This window comes from Lepidochelys kempii, chromosome 1 (genome assembly GCF_965140265.1).
Source record: "Lepidochelys kempii isolate rLepKem1 chromosome 1, rLepKem1.hap2, whole genome shotgun sequence".
NCBI lineage: Eukaryota > Metazoa > Chordata > Testudines > Cheloniidae > Lepidochelys > Lepidochelys kempii.
This window is the reverse complement of record NC_133256.1, coordinates 135,995,989-136,013,226: the sequence shown is the minus strand read 5'-3', so window position 1 is coordinate 136,013,226 and position 17,238 is coordinate 135,995,989. Positions and strand designations below refer to the sequence as shown.

Sequence of the window (17,238 nt, the reverse complement as noted above, 5' to 3'; positions counted from 1 at the left end):
CCCACCTCTGCTGCTGAAGTCTGCTACCTCTGGCAAACCTCCTGTAGTTATTAGAGAGGAGCCCTGGACTTACAGACCTGAGGAAGACCATTGTACTGGAACTCCTCTGCTTGGCTTAACTGCAAGGTAAGGGATTCTAGATATTCCCCAGCCCCATGAAAACCACTGTACCTTCTCCAATTGCTCATGGACCCACACACAGTTAAAACCACTTTTCTAGGCACCCCACACTCATACAGTTAAACCTGTAGAGGCTGTTTGCAGTCCAACAATCTTCTGGAGGCCCATCAGACTGTGATTCCCACAGGAGGCTCACCAGATGTAGAAACAGCCTCCAGAGCAGAACTGGTATATCCATTTCTGCGGCATGGCCCTCACCAGTCCACCCAGCTTGCTCTGCTGCACAATGTGGAGAAAGGAGGCACGGGTCTGCCTTCAATATGATCTTCATCCCCAGGGGCACATAGCGAGAGCATGCCTTATGCCTGTGTGATCACAGGGAGTGTGAATGTAAATGTCTTCATGTAGGGTGCCCAAGGAGGAGAGAGATTCTACTTTTCCTTTCCAAAAGCCAGTCACACTCTGTCCCTTAATGACCACACTGGCACTGTCTTTCACACAAAAACTGCGCATCAGTGCAGTGCCATCTGTAACCCTGCTGTTGAGGTTAGGAAATTGGAAGCGGTGGAGTAAGTGCGTGACATTAAATTCTGAGGCTGACGTGGTTAAAGATGAGCTTGTAGGCTGCAACACCCTGAAAAACCAAAATCCAATTGAGGAGATTTTGCAAATCTAAAACACAGCATCCTAGCTCCCTCTCAAGTGCCAGCTTTGATCAGTGGCTGTGTTCTGCAGTAGATTTTGCCCACCTTTCATAAAAAGATGAGTCTGTGAATTTCCTATCACATCTGGCTCTTTCCTTGTGGAGGCTACAACACCTGGCAGCAGAGCCAAGCACACAATGACCAATAGAAAGGGAGTTTCAAGGCTGCTGGAAAACATTCCCCACTTTTAACTAGACATCTCTTCAGTGTTCCTTACACCTCACTTTCTATAGCAGTTAGCAAACTATTTGAAACTACCAGTAGGAAACAGTGGCTTTTAACGCTATTTCTCGCTTTTGCTGTACCTTTGCTGATGTTGATTCACGGTGACTGAAGTTGACAGTCACTATAAGCAATATCTTAAAAAATCCGCAAAATGTTCCTATGCTTTCCCTGGAGAGTATGATTTCCCTCCAGTAAGTCATGGAGAAAGCCAGTTTGTTCCTGGCTTCTCTCTCTCATCAACTTTAAAAGTAACACAGGAAGATTAAAGCAGAATTCTGTTTTATTGCCATCCCACACTGCATCAGTCCTTGACTCTTTTCTTATCAGTTTGGAAAGGAAACTAATAACGCTGTGACCTTAGCTAGCACAACGCTTGTTCATGAGAAACAGCAGGAAAAATCCTCCTGACTGCACAGTCTCAGTAGGAAATGTAATATCTGGAGATTCAGCAGACCTCTCTTAATATGATGAACTGTTGAGGGTAATCAAACACAAGCTAGCAGATGCTTTCAATCAATCAGCTCTTTGAAATAAAGACAGCAGCTAATTAAACATGGACATCAATCTTGGCCCACAACTGGGAGGCTATAAAACTGGTGGGGAGAGGCTATGATAGATGGGGATTGGAAGACATCTTCAGACAATCATGGGGGTCACCATTCTGTTGGTTGGTGATCACAGTGAAATAAAAATAAGCAAGTAACTTGGACAGAGCAAACATTTACTTATTGATGATCTTCCTCTGCATCCCTTACTCATGCCTTATCTACATCAGAGATTTGCTTCAGCTGTACCACCAGCAACCAGTCATCAGTGTTGCACTGGTGCAAACTCCTAGTGTAGACAGACAAAGCAGAAACAAGGATAGCCTGCTTGAAAAATGGGGTAAGCTACTCTGGTGCAAATTGGGGCTTGTAGCTAGGGTGATCAGGTGTCCCGATTTTATAGGGACAGTCCTGATTTTGGGGTCCTTTTTTATATAGGCTCCTATTACCCCATACCACCTGTCCCAATTTTTCACACTTGCTGTCTGGTCACCCTGCTTGTAGCAGATTTGCCTGTCTCAGTAGCGGTTTTGTACTCGTGCAGGTACTCCAGTGGCTTGCTGCAATCCCCAGTGTGGATGAGGCCTGAGTAGTGTTTACTCATGTTTACATGCACAGTATTGACCATTCGCCATCCATTTGAAGCAGCGTATTCTTATGCACTGGTTTAAATCTGGATTTGGTTTTGTTGAAGGCTTTTTAAAAATCATTATCATAAAAAACCTCGCATAGCAGTTGTGGTGTTATAGTGAAGCCACTGGGGACTGTTTATTTTAAAGCCTTTTGATATGGCAAGTGAGTGAGCGCACTTATAAAAGCCGGCCACTGCTATATCAAAAGGGGCTTTAAAATAAATGTCATTTTCAGTCCGTTAGGGCTAACTCCTGTCCTGAAGACACAACCATAGTAGGGAGTGGAGGGGTGCTCAACTGCCCGAGGTGAGCAGTCGCAGGCATTCTGCTCCAAGGAGGCAGGATTCCTCTCAGAGCTTGCTGGCACACAATGAAAGCACACACGCAGAGCTGTCCCTTGGGTAGGGCAAATTGGGGCACTTTGGGGGGGCCCCACTCTTCGATAAAATCGGGACTGTCCTGATATTTAGCCCTTTGTCCAACGTCCCGACCAATGTATGGTCAGAATGCCATTTGTCCCGATATTCAGGTGAGGAGGCGGGCAGGGAGGTGAGGCGGGTGGGTGAGCAGGGTGAGGAGGCGAACGGGGAGGTGAGCGGCAGGTGGGAGGGCGGTGAGGAGACAGGCGGGCGGATGGTGAGGAGGAGAGCGGCGGGTGGGGTGGGTGCGCTGGCCAGACAGTGAGGAGACTAGCGGGGAGGTGAACTGTGGGCAGGCAGGTGAGGAAGCGAGTGGCAGGTGGGCTGTGGGCGGGGGGGGTTAGGAGGCGAGCGGCGGCCAGGTGCACCAGGTGGACGGCGAGGAGACTAGCAGGAAGGCTGATTTGTCCTGGGCCATGCACCCGCCTAGGGACAGCCCCACACATGTGGTACTACACCCTTACTCCCCTTGCACTGTGCCTGTCCCTTTGGGGCTACTATGGATCTTCCCTGTCTCCTCCCCATCCCCTTAGGGGTACTATGCACGCTCCTGAGTGCAAGGTTTGCAGTTTTGCCGAGCTCTAGCACAGACTGTGCAGTGACAGGGCAGAAGGAGAAAGGTCCTTGCGACATTCCTCTCGACCCAACACTGTGCACCCATGTAAGGGGCCAGGCAAAACTTGGACTTTCCTGATGACTGTGCAAAGTCGTCTAGTGTATGACTTCTGTCTCCTCAGCTGGTGATACAACGCCATCTAGGGTCCTTGGGATCTAGACAGAACTGCAGCAGGTAGACAGCTGGTGGCGTGCTATGGAATGGATGCTATTTTGCAAGACTGAATGGGCATCACAGTGAGGTTTGGAAAGGGATGATTCCAGGGCTTGTTTTGCAGGTGGCTGTATTTCAGCCATAGGCACTTTTCTAGCTGTGGGTTTGAAACACAGCAAGTTTCCTGCTGTGCCTGATGACACGTCTGCAGCACCACTGACTGCAATGGTGCTGTTTACATGGAACTTAGGAGTTAGGTTTGGCTCCTGTTCAAGCGCAAGAAGTTTGTATCCTGTTGGTGTACTCTTTGTAGTGCTGCCAGTGGAGAATGATGCACACAATTGTTCTTTCATTTGAATTAGGAACGTGATTCAGAAGCTTTTTCCTTTGGATACTTGACTGAACGGCTAGGGAAATATTACTTAAGAAAAATTACAGTTCCAGGAAATTATATGCATATGGGCGAGGTAACATAAGTTCAGTCAGTGATGGCAGTCGCTCGGCATTATACAGTGACATTTAGAAATCCTGCTTTTTTGATTGGCTAGTCACAGACCTAAGTCATTTATTAAAGCAACGCAGGTCAGAGCCAGATACTGACAAAACTGCAAAACAACAGAAAGTTCCACGGCATTAAAAGAATATTTGTAATGCATATTGCATATTCAGAATCTCTAGTTCACTTCTCCATCTCTGGAACAGTCCAGCATCATTGTCCAAACCCTGAGGCCTTGCAAATAATGGACAGTTACCAAACTGACATGGCAACTCCCTGGAAACATTCATATCCCAGTGTAATAGAACATTTCTTGACATGTGTGTCCTGTCACAATATTAAACTAGCTCCTAACATTCACTATGATGCAAATATTACTAATTAGTGTCTGGAGTGGAATTCTGTACTGTTCCAAGCCTACTAATGTCAATTTGTTGTATGGTTGAATATGGTATTTATACAAAAAGTATGGTTGAATATGGTATTTATACAAACGATGGTCCAAAGAATCTCCAAAGAGCTACAAAGCAGATGGTACCATTTAACTCGTACTGACTGATTTAGACAATCCCAGTGTGTTTATGATGGAATTCACTGATGCCCCTTCACATCCCAAGCTATTGGATTTTGCATGGGGAAGCATGCGTGTGCGTGAGAAAGGGGTATGGAATCCACCACCTCAACTATTGTGGGCAAGTGGGCTGAGACGGGGCAGGTCCCCACCACCTCCAGCCCTGCTTCTTTCCTCTCCCTGCCTCCCTGTAGCTGCCCTTCTTGCTTCTCCTCCCCCATCTTCTCCTTCTCACTGAGCTTGTCAGCTCCTTACCCACTCAGTGGTTTCTCATCCAGGAGCTTTAGGAGTCTCCCTCCAGTCCCTCCCCCAATATAAGTAGGAAGTGGTCTGGTGGCGGCGGCAGCCTCCCCAGCTCTCCTTCTGCCTGTGCAGCTCCTTAGCCCCATAAGGATCTGGACCGAACACTTAGAGGAGGGGGCAGTGGGCAGCACACACATGTTAAAAACAATAATAATTGAGATGAAAACATGGGCCCCAATCAGCCACCAGCCAATGATGGATGGAATGCAGTTGGCATCTTCCCTATTCAGATACAGCCCCTGGAGCCGTCCTGAGGGCCCCTAAAAGGGCGAAGAATTGCTGGAGCACAGATCCATGCCTGCCACATGCTACCTCTGCCTTGGAAAGGTCCCTGCAGCCAGGGCTGTGGTGGTGGTGATCAAGAAACTCCCCATGGCGGTGGACCTTCCTAGGGGAGAGATTGAGGCTGTCCTATGGCTCGTTTGCACCAGTCTAGCTAGAGTATAGGGACAGTGCTGCACCGGGCCCATTCTTGTTAATTTCATATTTAACTGTGGGACTGCTGTCTCTGTGATTAGCCTCCAGAATGGCATGTGGTTTGTGTTCTCTTGGCCGACTCCTTTCTGCAAGCATACACCCACCTCCCCACCTTCTACTACAAAAGCTACTACTGGCTAATGGGGTGTGGGGGGGATATATTTGTGAGACTCCTTTTGATAAAATATTAGCAGCACTTAACTGCAGCAAGTGAGACAAAAAATTGAATTAACCCGAGTTTATTTATGGCTTTACTTTAAAATCTGGTGAAAATCTGCAGGGTTTTTTTTTTTGCTTCCTTTGAGTTTTTCAGTTCATCCAATTCAAAGGCCCAGACTGAAACCCAGAGATAGGAACCAAAGCACGTTACTTTGCATAAGTCTCTGAGGGCTTTGATAGCATAAGCATGCTGTTAAAGTGCTAGAAGTCCAATCTGCATTTGCTGTAGCTTTACAAAGGATGCAATTCCAGTGGACCAAATCAATCAAAATATAGAACAGCTGCTTTCTTGAAATCACAGTGTAACTAATACAGTTGTGCTGTGAAAACACAACACATTCAGCTAAGCCAGTAGCCATTTTATGACCATTTTGTAGCTATGAATGCGAAGATTAAGAAGCAGAAGATTAAACCTCCTACTTCATGGAGTGAGTTACTAGAATATGGGAGATAGGAAGGAACTTTCCCTCATGCATGGGATCGCACAGTTGGAACATGATAAGCATGTTTCCCTGTCTCTGAAGTTTTAGGTATTGGTCCAAGAATGTGCTGCCAAGATTTTAACGAGGGACTCCCTGAAATGTTCCCCCTCTGTCAGTGACATATGTGACATTCCCTGGGTAGAATACTCCCCCTAACACAAATCCATCAATCCCATCCTCCCTCATACAAACTCCAGACAAAACCTGATTAATGTTACATATTTTTTACTCCCAGAAATCCACCCGCTACAGACTCCCCCTCCTCCTGCCTGACTGGCTTGGAGCTGCAGGGAGTACACAGTGCATTGCCCGTGTGGACCTATAGCTACAGTGGGGGGATGCAAGAGGTCACGCTGGTAAAGAGCATATTCAGAGCGGGCTGAATACTTTAACAACCTTAGCATTTTGGAGCGTGTTGTGAAACAATTGCTGCTGTCTGTCCATGATTATCACATCACTATGCAGAGGACCACGCTGGAGAGTTTGGGATATACCCCAAGCACAACTGACACGTTTTACATAACCAGTGTGTACAGAGGGGGGTGGGAGGGGGAATCTTTAAGTCTTTTCCAACTTCCTGCTGCAGAAATTGAGTCCAGCTGCATATTCTTGTCAACCCAAGCACTCCACTTGTGCACAGCACGTTTACGTTTTCAAGGTTACCTTTGCAATGCAAAGAGCTGAAGACTGACTTTTAAAGAAGTAAAGATAAAATTTTCCTTTACAGGGACCCAAAACTGGCTCTGTCAACAAGAGGCGCATCACTGTATGGGCCCTGCTCTAAAAATGACAACAAATTACATGTTCTGAATGATACAGTGGGATAGCTTACACTTTTTTCTCAAGTGTTAGAGGCAAATTTCCTAGCCTGTGGCAAGAGAGGTGAGTAGCAATGTTCAAATAACTTAAATCCAGATTAGTGAGCCAGTGAGTAGCTTCAGAAGTGGTTTGGCATAAGTCTGGCATGCTACGGGCAAATGATTAAAGTGGGCACTGATTTACAATGTGGTCCATAGTTTGCGACTGGTGTGCACTGTCATATTGTGCATTGTCTCTCATCTTGCAGAGCTGTAAGAGATGACAGCATCTGCTGTGCAAAGTTCTGAAATGGTTCAATGCGGACCATTGTTTCCATGATAGGTTGAAGCCTGGGAGTTCTTTAGTGGGGTTGGCAATCAGATGTTTATTTGGGACATTAACATTATCCCAGAACTCTTTCCAGTGTGCCTCAGAATGGAATGAGGATGCTTTAAGAGCTTTAGCCCAATTCCCAAAAACCTTGCAAGATTTCAGATGTGTCTTTGGAAGGTTCTGGAGGTAGTCCTGAATTGTTAAATTCAAGTTGGCCGTGGTTCGCCTCTACTCATGAGCTGTGTGTGTCTCTCTCCTGATTTTGGGTAGGAGCACATGTGCCACAGTGGGAAACCATTAAACGAGTGTTCATTTTAATCCATCATGGCATGAAGTTGCACATCCAGAGATCTGGTATTGAACAGCCAAATAATGACCATTTAAAGCTAGAATGAGGTAATGCAACTTTACTGTATAAGTATGAAGCCAGGCTTCCTATAACAAAGCAAGAGGCCATCAACTTCAGGATCAGCCCATTTCATACAAGACAGCAATGTTAAAATTGGAACTCTATTACTAGGAAGCCAAATTGCTCGTTTAGGATCACGTTGGTAATTAGCAAAGTGCTTGATGTGCACATTACTGCAGCTAATGATTATAATGTGTAGTGTGCACATCAAGTACTTTTGTTAATTTATAACATTTATAATAATACTTATAGGCAAGTACTTCACAGTGGATAGTGTTACAGATGGGAATTCATGTGTCATGATTTCATAGCTGATATAGATTCAGAAATATTGTTGGAATGTTGAGAAATAGAGAATTTCCATAATGCTACTCAGAAATGACATGCCATTGCTGGTGATGTCATAATTACTGCAAGCCAGATACTAGTTTGTCAGCCATATGGTAAAGCTGGACTCTTGATACAGGATTTTATAGGATATCGCAGCTGGTTGTTAATAAGTCTTTGATTTACTCTTGCAAGTCTGAATGTTTTCAAGATGCTCAAGGTTTTCTCTCATAATTTTAGTATAGAGCACAGCAAAAGTGAAAGTCACTGTTGCACTATAAGTCTACAAAAACAGGACAATTCAGCTGCTGGTTTCCCAGACTACTGCCTCTCGTGCTGACCAATATTGTTTCGTTTCCTTGTACTTCCCCAGCTGCCTATCTGTATCTATCCATTGTCTCTTGTCTTTAACTTAGATTGTAATCTCTTTGGGACAGAGACTGTCTTGTTCTGTGTTTGTACAGCACCTAGCACAATGGGGTCCTGATCCATGACTAGAGCTCCTAGGCTGTATGGTAATAATAATAATAATTATGACGATATTGAAATTCCTTAAGTGGTGTTCATGCCGCTGCAGAGCCCACACAAGCCTGCCACCACTGCTTAAACCCAAGAGTGGATGGCGAAACAGAGGAGCCTCCACATAATATATGGGTCTTTGTGGTGGCATTACATTAGCTGGTGATGGGGTAGAATGGGAGGAATTTGCTATTACCCACGGTTTCCCATTACACAAGTAATACCCAAGTAATTCCATAAGTGGAATTCCACAAGCATCCATGTCCTGATTCAGGAAAGCACTGGAACGTTTGCTTAGGTGTGAAGGTGGTGTGGGTAGGACTTTGGGGAGATGATTTTATCAGTTAAATAAGATTTTCTTGGGTTTAAATGTGTTTGAATATAGAGTGAAAGGTACAAGTGGGGCCATGGTCAAATTAATCAAAATGCAACCCTGTTTTTCAGTCCAGCTTTCTGTCTCTCATTCTGCACTGGATAGGCTTCACAATAGGTACATTTCCTTAAGTGAAGAGTTGATTGTTGCAGTCCTTGAAGACAGTGGCTTTTGATTTGCAGATACGCTTGTTTCTTTTCCAGTTCCTCACATGAATTTAAGACCTGAGTATGTCTTTCTTTTTTTATTACTTTGCACTCATCTTTTCCCATTTGTGCCAAATTCCTGCATGAGATGCTGAGTGGTCCAAACTCCAAACAAATTAAAAGTGCAAAGTCCATTTGTAACAGCCCAGCAGTTTATTAGTCTTAAGCACCCCTGTTAGCAGATGTTGATCCTGCTGGGAAAGTGTTAGATGGGTTCTGCTGACTTACTGGTGCAAATGGCACTACAGAGAGTTCAGATGTAGGGTATGGGCTGAGCAATCCTTGGGAAGGAAACCTAGGAGCAGATGAGCCTAGGGAGAAGGTGTTACTGATATTTATGTCGTCTGAATGTGGATCGTTTTTGTCAGTAAAGCCCAATCTCAGGACAGGGCTGAGTTTGCACTTTATAGATGTTCTGTGTGCCAGATCCTCATCTGATGTTTATCAGCACTTTATTGAATTCAGTGGAGCTATGCCTAATTCATACCCACTGAGGGCCTGGCCTTGTCTTTGCAGGTCAAGTTGGCAAGGCTTTTGCTCACACCATCTTCTTTTCCATTCCAGTGCTACCTATTTTAGGGGGTTTTAGGGTTCTGGACTCGTCTCAAATTATTAGAGAGAAGATAGTGTGGCAGACCCAGACCAGTGGGGTACAGGAGTCTGGTAGAAGCAAATATACTGGCCACTGGATGAATAGTTTTCTGTTCCCTGAGTGACCAGAGCAGGGGCTGCACTAGAGCAATCAGGAACCTGCTGAACCAATTAAGACAGGCAAGCTAATTAAGACACCTGGAGCCAATTAAGAACATACTAGAATCAATTATGGCAAGCAGACTAATCAGGACACCTAGTTTAAAAAGGACCTCCCATCAGTTAGTAGGGGGGCATGCCAGGAGCAGGGAGTGAGAAGGCGGGCTGCTGGAGGACTGAGGAGTACAAGCGTGATCAGGCTTCAGGAGGAAGATCCTGTGGTGAGGATAAAGAAGGTGCTGGGGGGAGGCCATCGGGAAGTATCCCAGGGAGTTGTAGCTATAGCTGTCATGCATCTGATACAGGAGATGTAGACAGCTGCTATCCACAGGGCTCTGGGCTGGAACCCAGTGTAGAGGGCGGACCTGGGTTCCCCCCCACCAACTCCTGATTGGACACAGGAGGAGTTGACCTGGTCTGTGAGCAACACCAGAAGGGAAGGTCTAATTTGGAAAGGGATCTGGCCTGTCCCCGACCCACTAGGTGGGACAACAGAGACTGCAGAGATTGTTCTCCATTTCCCCCATGCTGGCGAGTGCTGAGGTTAGCTGAGTGAATGGCAGGTTTTAGCCTCTAGCACAAGCGGCCAAACTGAGGGCTGCCGTGAACCTCTGAGATGAGCAAATCCACCAAAAAGCACAGGACCCACCAAAGCAGAGGAGGAACTTTGTCACAATAGGTGTTAGCCCTTTATGGCTTCTTCTGGAAATACAAAAGTTATAAGTATCTAAACATCCCAAAGTTGACCTGATGAATTTTTTCTTGATGTCTGTGAGATTGTTCTTAGCCCAGTGCAGGAAAACAGATTTTCCTCTTATTGTTGAAGGATAGCTTTGGAAAATCTGAGAGTTCAGTGTTATGGAAAAACATACAACTTGATGCAAGTACAAATATGATTATTACCTTCTGGTATGGAATCTGTTCTTACAGTTTAAAAATAATATTGAAAATGGTGGGAAACCAAAGAGCCTGGGATCAGTCATGTAAACATAAGACTTTGGTTTGATATTTGTTTTTGGTGTCTTTCTGCAGAACCTCTTACTGCAGGCCATAGCATTTGTGTTTTGTCATTTGTCGTGTGTGCTTTTTGGTATTTGAACGTTGTAAAACTTGTCAGATTCACCATGAAATAGCTTGAAACATGATTTTGTTCACTTTGGGGTCATGCGTATGAGTCTATCATGACTAGTTTCTCATGACTCTCCCAAATCATTGTAGAGGGTAAGGTTTTTGAGGCATGGATAGTTGTTTCATTAGCTGTATGTACAGTGCGTAGCATAATGGGATTCCAGTCCATGGCTAGGTACTATCACAATGCAAATAATAACAGTGGAAATGACAGATATTTCCACATCCTCCTGGACTGAGCTTAAGAAAAGGGGAAGACAGTGAGAAGAGATCCCTCAGCACCAAAATCCTCCAGCCTGACCAACCCACCTGAGACTGAACTACCTGACTACAGGTAAGTCTGATCAGACCCGCACCAGACTTATTTCCAAAGGTAGAGCCTTGGTAGAAGGAGTGACTGACACCAAACTAGAAAGCACAGTGAGGATCAGAGCAGTATGTGATGGAGGGGGCAGGCAGGAGGTGGTTACAGAGCAAATTGAAGTGAAAGAAGGTAGAGATGGGGTATCTGGAATAGACTGGGGTATGGACCAGCGGAAGAAGCCATGTCTGGAATGTGCAAAGAGTGCAGAAGGAATGGGATCAGGGCAGTGAGAGGTGAGTGGAAGGTGCCCTCTGCACATTGCTTGAAGTCAGAGATATCTGAGAAAATGCAGCTCCAGTCATCTGCCAAAGCAGAGGGGAGCTCCCCTCCTTTCCCGTGCTTTTGGGACTTGATCCTATGCTCACTGAAGTCAATGGCAAAGCTCCCATTGACTTTAATGGTTCAAGATCCGGCCCTTGATAAGCAGCACTCCTCAAACCACTTCCCCTCCTCCTGGGCTGTGTGATGAGCACTGCCTTTCTGTTTCAATCAACTTTAAACCTTTGTCCCCAAAGGGAGGCTGTGGTGGAGGGAGGAAAAGACATTTGAACAGTAAGCAGGAGGTGGACTTGGGAAATGCTAAAGCACCCACCTTCTGGGGAGCCTTTCCATGATGTGTCATGTTTAAAACCAGAACAGCTGAACTGTTTTAAGATAAGGCCTTCCAGCCTCTGTGTGTGTGTAATATGTGTTGTCTGCTGTAGATTTGTAGCAATAAGCCGGCAGGATCAGTCCTCTTCTGCATGTTTTACAGCACCAGGCAACCATATGGTGCTTCATGTATAATATTATTTGAAAGTATTAGTTTTAATGTTTTCACTGTACGGGGTCATTTTTAGAACAATTTCTTTGAGACGTGTATGTTCTTGGATGACTTTGGTATCAAACAATATTCATTGCTTCTCTGACACAAGAAAGTGCATAATTCTGTAGAATCCCTTCTGTCTCAGAGTTCACAGCGCTATGGATAATTAACAGGTTTGCTGCATTTTCACACGCTTTTAAAAAGTTTTTATTTTTGAATGCTCTTAAATTATGAATAACCATGTATATACGATGTGACCTGTCTGGAAATAGGAGAAACACAGTCTATTACAATATCCCTGCCAATAGAACTAAGATTTCCATATTATGCTCTCTGAACTGAACTTTTCTGGCTCTTGTTCCACTTGACTCAGAGTGGGAGACCCAACTCAGAAAACCTCCCCAACCTCCAAAGAATCTAGGCTGCTGAATATTTGTTAGGACTGTGAAATGGCTAGTTAAACATTACCTGAAGTCAGTCTTCCTCTCAATGCTACACAGCCTTATCCCTTCTTGTGACAGCCTTAAGAAGGCTAGTTCGATCTATGGTTTGAGGGATGACGGCCTTCAAGGTCCCAAGCACTCTGTCTGTGATCCGGCAAAGTGATCTGGCAAAGTACTTAAGTACTAGCTTAAGGTGTGAGCGGTCCAAGTGAAGTCAAAACATGTCCTTTACTTCCTTAAAGCTAAACACGTGCTTAAGTGCTTTTCTGAATAGGGATAGACTTAAGTATGTGCTGAAAGACATGCACATGCTTAAGTGCTTTGCAGAATCAAGGCCCTAGTCTGGAGGGAGACCCTTCAACTGGAAGGACAATTGTGCATATGGTGGGGCCTTTGAGGATAACGGGCAATCTCTGTCAGTAAGTGAAGTGGAAATGGTTATGGAATACGAGATGCTAGGAGCAGTGCTCTTAAGGGAGCAATGGTTTATCTCAGCAGCTGTTGCCTTAGCAGTAAAGTGCTTCAGGGCACCATAGATTGGGATGGGGATTACTGGGGAGAAGAAAATGGCTATAAAATCTTTCCCACCCCAAAAAGAATCTAATATATGAAAAGACCTGGAACTATTCCATGTACAGGTACACAGCTGGCTCAGCTGCACTTTAACACTGAGGGACTTGGAACAGTGAAGAGAGTTATACAGGTATAATCAAAATGGTATGGTTTTCTAGCGTAGACAAGGCCATAGATTCACAGTGATCATGCAGATGTGTTCATGCTTTTCTTTTTATTGTGTTCTTTGGTCTTAGTGTTGTCAGACTTTTTTGCCTGATTTTTAGGAAATCCCTTAGTAAACTCTTTAACGCCCCCCTCCCCCCAAAGAACAAACAAAAAATTCCTCCTCAAACCACTGGCCTTCATGAATTTGAATAATATCATAGTCTCATTTTACAAGTTCCCTTTATTTTAAATCTGGTTTAAAAGTCCCAGACACTGTTGGTTGGGCTGGAATGACTTATTGCAATAATAAAGGACATCATGCTAGTGTTTGAGGGTGTTTACCATTCTATTCAGTTCTACTGCATTTGAGCTACTTATTCATTAACTGCTTTATTATTTGTCCTACACTCTTAGCGTCTGTGGGATCAAGTAGACAATTTACAAATGGAAAAAATAGGCAAAATTCTTAGAATGAATTATTTATTACAAATTATTTTGTCAGCTTTTCTTTCAGCTTTCCTAGATCAGCAGAACTAGGATGGCATTGCAGTTCAGTATTTGTAGTAATGATTCACATTTATATAACACTTTGGGGCTAGATTTCCAGAAGGGTTAAAAAGCACTTTTCAGGCTTCATTAAATGTAAACAACATCAGAAATCACTTTACTCACCAGTGAAACATAGCAGCCTGTAAGATGAAACATGACCACTGGCCAGAGTACAGAGTAACGCTACATATAGGCTTAGGATAGCAGTGAATAACTTATTTCAAGTGAACTAAGCAGGGAATTTTAGGTAGGTGGAAAGTACCTAAAACAAAGTTGGCCAGAACATCCGAGCTAACATCTGTACTCTTGAAAATAAAGTTAAAAAAAAATGCCACGGATGTTTTGATAATTAACAGCATATGTAGTCAGTCTGTTGGTTTTACATCTTGTCCAGAAGACTGCTCCTCACACAGCATGGTGTCCCCCGACTGTATATGGAGTACTGTCTTAGTACTGATATAGATCTTGGACTATTACCTGCTCAATCACCAATTTCATATATTGGGGGTTTCCTTAATGTTCTTTTACTTATAAGAATTGAAGTTTTGCTTATAAGAATTGATAAAATAAGATCCCCGGGAGGGCAGCACTTCATCATGTGGCAAAAAATTATTACCATGAGCCCCATCACGGCACAGTACACATGCGCACACACACACTCAGAGAAATACTGTATGCATCCAGTAAGGAATGCCCACAATAACATGCTAAAACCATCACTGTCAATTCACTTGTGAACAATACTCTCTGTGACTACAATAGTTTTGCTTGAGTAAGGTCTGCAGGATTTGGCCAATACTTAATACCGGAAAACAGGTAAGACTGTTGTGAACAGGCAGACTCTCAGCACTGTGCACACCCTGGGTTAATGTCGAAAACTCATCCCCCTTCCTGCGGTTAGCCTTTAGCAAACCATGAACCTTAGTCGAAGTTTTCTCCTGAGTTTGGTTTGTTCCTAGGATATCTTCCTGCTGAGCCTCCCTGTCCATGGCCTTATACCTGGTTCCCCAGTTCTTTGGAGATATGCGAACCCTTTACCTTCACATTGGTTAGAGCTACTCGGAGTCATCTGTTCTGCTGAGTCAGCAGAAATAACTCTGTAGACAGGGCACTACTCTTTACGTGCGGACTGAGTCATAGAAATACAGGGGTTTTCTGCTATAGAGTCCTGGAACATGGCACCTTCTCACAAATGGGGGTATTTTATTAATACTGACATCAGGCAACAAGGTGAATTGGTCCCTATAGGTACAATTCTGCCTTTGGGGTGGAAGAGAGTTATATCATTCCAGCAGGAGCTCCAGCTGGCTTTGTGTCTCAGGTAAGCGCAGTGTCTCCTGGAGCTGCCTCACTGTAAGGAAAATGCTGTTTTTTGAAAGTGTTGTTCTTATATGCTGCATTCCGTACACATTGCAAGTGCACTGCCCTTCTGATGTTCCTCTTTCGTCGTAGAGGGCATCTCTATCAGCTTTGGAACGGTCAGAACAGCTGATAAGGAACGCAGCCAGTCTGGAAGAGCTGCTTCGAATCACTCACGCGGAGGACTGGAAGCTGTGGAAATGCAGGCTAAAGCTCAAAAGCCTCTCCAATTTAGATTCCCGATCTGCGTCGCATCGCTCCACCAGATTTGCTGCCGCTTTCTATGACATTGAGACACTGAGAGGTAAGTGTGTGGTTGTTCATGAGTCATCAACTTCATCTTCAGGATCACCGAGCACATCTGTGACTAGGAGTTAAATAAACAGGCATTCTTAGAATAGATCAACTTCAGAGGGGAAATGGTGAACAAGGAAAGCAATATCATATGAAGGAACGTGTTAGGCGACAGCCTGCATACGTCTCCCTGGTTTATGGTCAGAGCTGGTTTAGTGCTCTCTGTACACAAGCCAAAGAAAAGATATATGAAATATGGATTTGCCAGTCAACAAAACAAGAGGAGAAGTAAACATGCAGGAATGGCTTGGAAAGGCTGGCTGAGGGGGACTGCCAACAGCAAAATGCTAAGTCCTGGAATTTGCCTGCAGGCAGAAACAAATGAGCTTTAGAGAAAGCATTGGAATTCCTGCTTTTATGAGCTGTGTTCTGATATAAGACACCTCATCAGCAGAGAGGTTGCCACCAATATGTATGGGTGAGAGCTACCTAGCAAGGAGGTATTCCCTTGATCTTCTTTAAGAGTCTGAGAAAATCTATCTGGAGAGTGGAAGTAGGTGCTGAAACAAAAACAGACTTAATACCAGAATGAGATGTAGGTTAGTCATAATCTAGATCCCCACTTAGAATGAATTAAAATACAACTCCCTTCAAATGAGAGAATCAAGATTGAATCTAAGTTCATTGAACTCAAACAAAGAGACAGTGATTGTTCCTTGATGAAGTGAATAGATATTATATGACAGACTCTTATTATACAAGCTGTGACGTAACAAGGTGTAAAAGATCTGTTCCTTTTATTGTACAGTCCTGAACTTGATATGATGTGACTACAACCAGAATATTCACTTCCCTGTGTGGAAGCCAGAAAACAGTGATCCTATTCCCGTATGACTTCTAGGATATTTGCAGTCCCTCTTTCACATCTTTGCTGACACTTTCACATCTTTTGCTTATTCATTTTAGAGAAACTAAGACTTGGCTGTGTTAGCTGAACCATAATTTGCATCTCTGAGCTGGAGCACAAAGACACAGACCAAAATGCCCTCACTAAATTAGCGTTTAGATGATTGAATGGGATTTAGAGTCAGAGTCAGAATTTAAGGCCAGAAGGGGCTACCAACAGTCTGACCTTCTGTATATCACAGGCCAGCAACTGCCACCCAGCACTCGCACACTAAACCCAACAACTAGAATTAGACCAAAGTACTACAACCCTCAAGCAACTTAACTATTGTGTGCCACAGGCAAAGGACAGGAGGGACCAAATTGCACCAGCACCTGAGGCCTCTCCAATGGCAGGGAATTGATTTAGTGAGATAAGCTTACATGAGCCAAGCAAGCAACCAACACCATATGCTGCAGAAGGCGGTGAACCCACCCACCCCCGCACATGGTCTCTGCCAGTCTGACCTGGTGGAAAATTTCTTCCTGACCCTGAGTATGACAGTGAGTCCAACTCTGAGCATGTGAGCAAGGTTCATCAGTCAAGCACCAGAGAGAGAGAATTCTGAGCACCAATCCACCCTATCCTGTGTCCAATCTCCATCTGTAGCAATCTCTGTTGCTTCAGAGGAAGGAGACCAAAAAAAGCAGAATACATTAGCAAAAAAATATCATTTCCTGACCGATGCAAGTGACTGGCTGAAGGAACGTAAGACATAAACCAGAGGACCCCCCCAGGACTACCAAGAGCAGTTGTGCACCACCAAAGGCAACCCCGTCACACAATTCCATTCAGATTTGTAAAGCCCTGTCTTAAAACTAACTACGTTGTTTGTTGCCCCCACAATTCCAATTGGAAAGCCATTCCAGAGCCTCTCTCCTCTGATGGCTAGATACCTTCTTCTAATTTCCAACCCAAATTTATTCTTGTGCCAACATTTTTCTTAAACTTAA

General features: G+C 44.3%; 1 protein-coding gene across 1 annotated transcript in view; it reads left to right on the top strand.

The window, feature by feature from the left end:
• Positions 1–17,238, top strand: part of VEGFD (vascular endothelial growth factor D) — a 32,737-nt gene that overhangs the window by 5,212 nt on the left and 10,287 nt on the right. Inside the window, exon 2 of the mRNA XM_073327989.1 lies at positions 15,139–15,349. Within this exon, the coding sequence (XP_073184090.1) occupies positions 15,139–15,349 (211 nt within the window). The remainder of the gene's footprint in view (positions 1–15,138; positions 15,350–17,238) is intronic.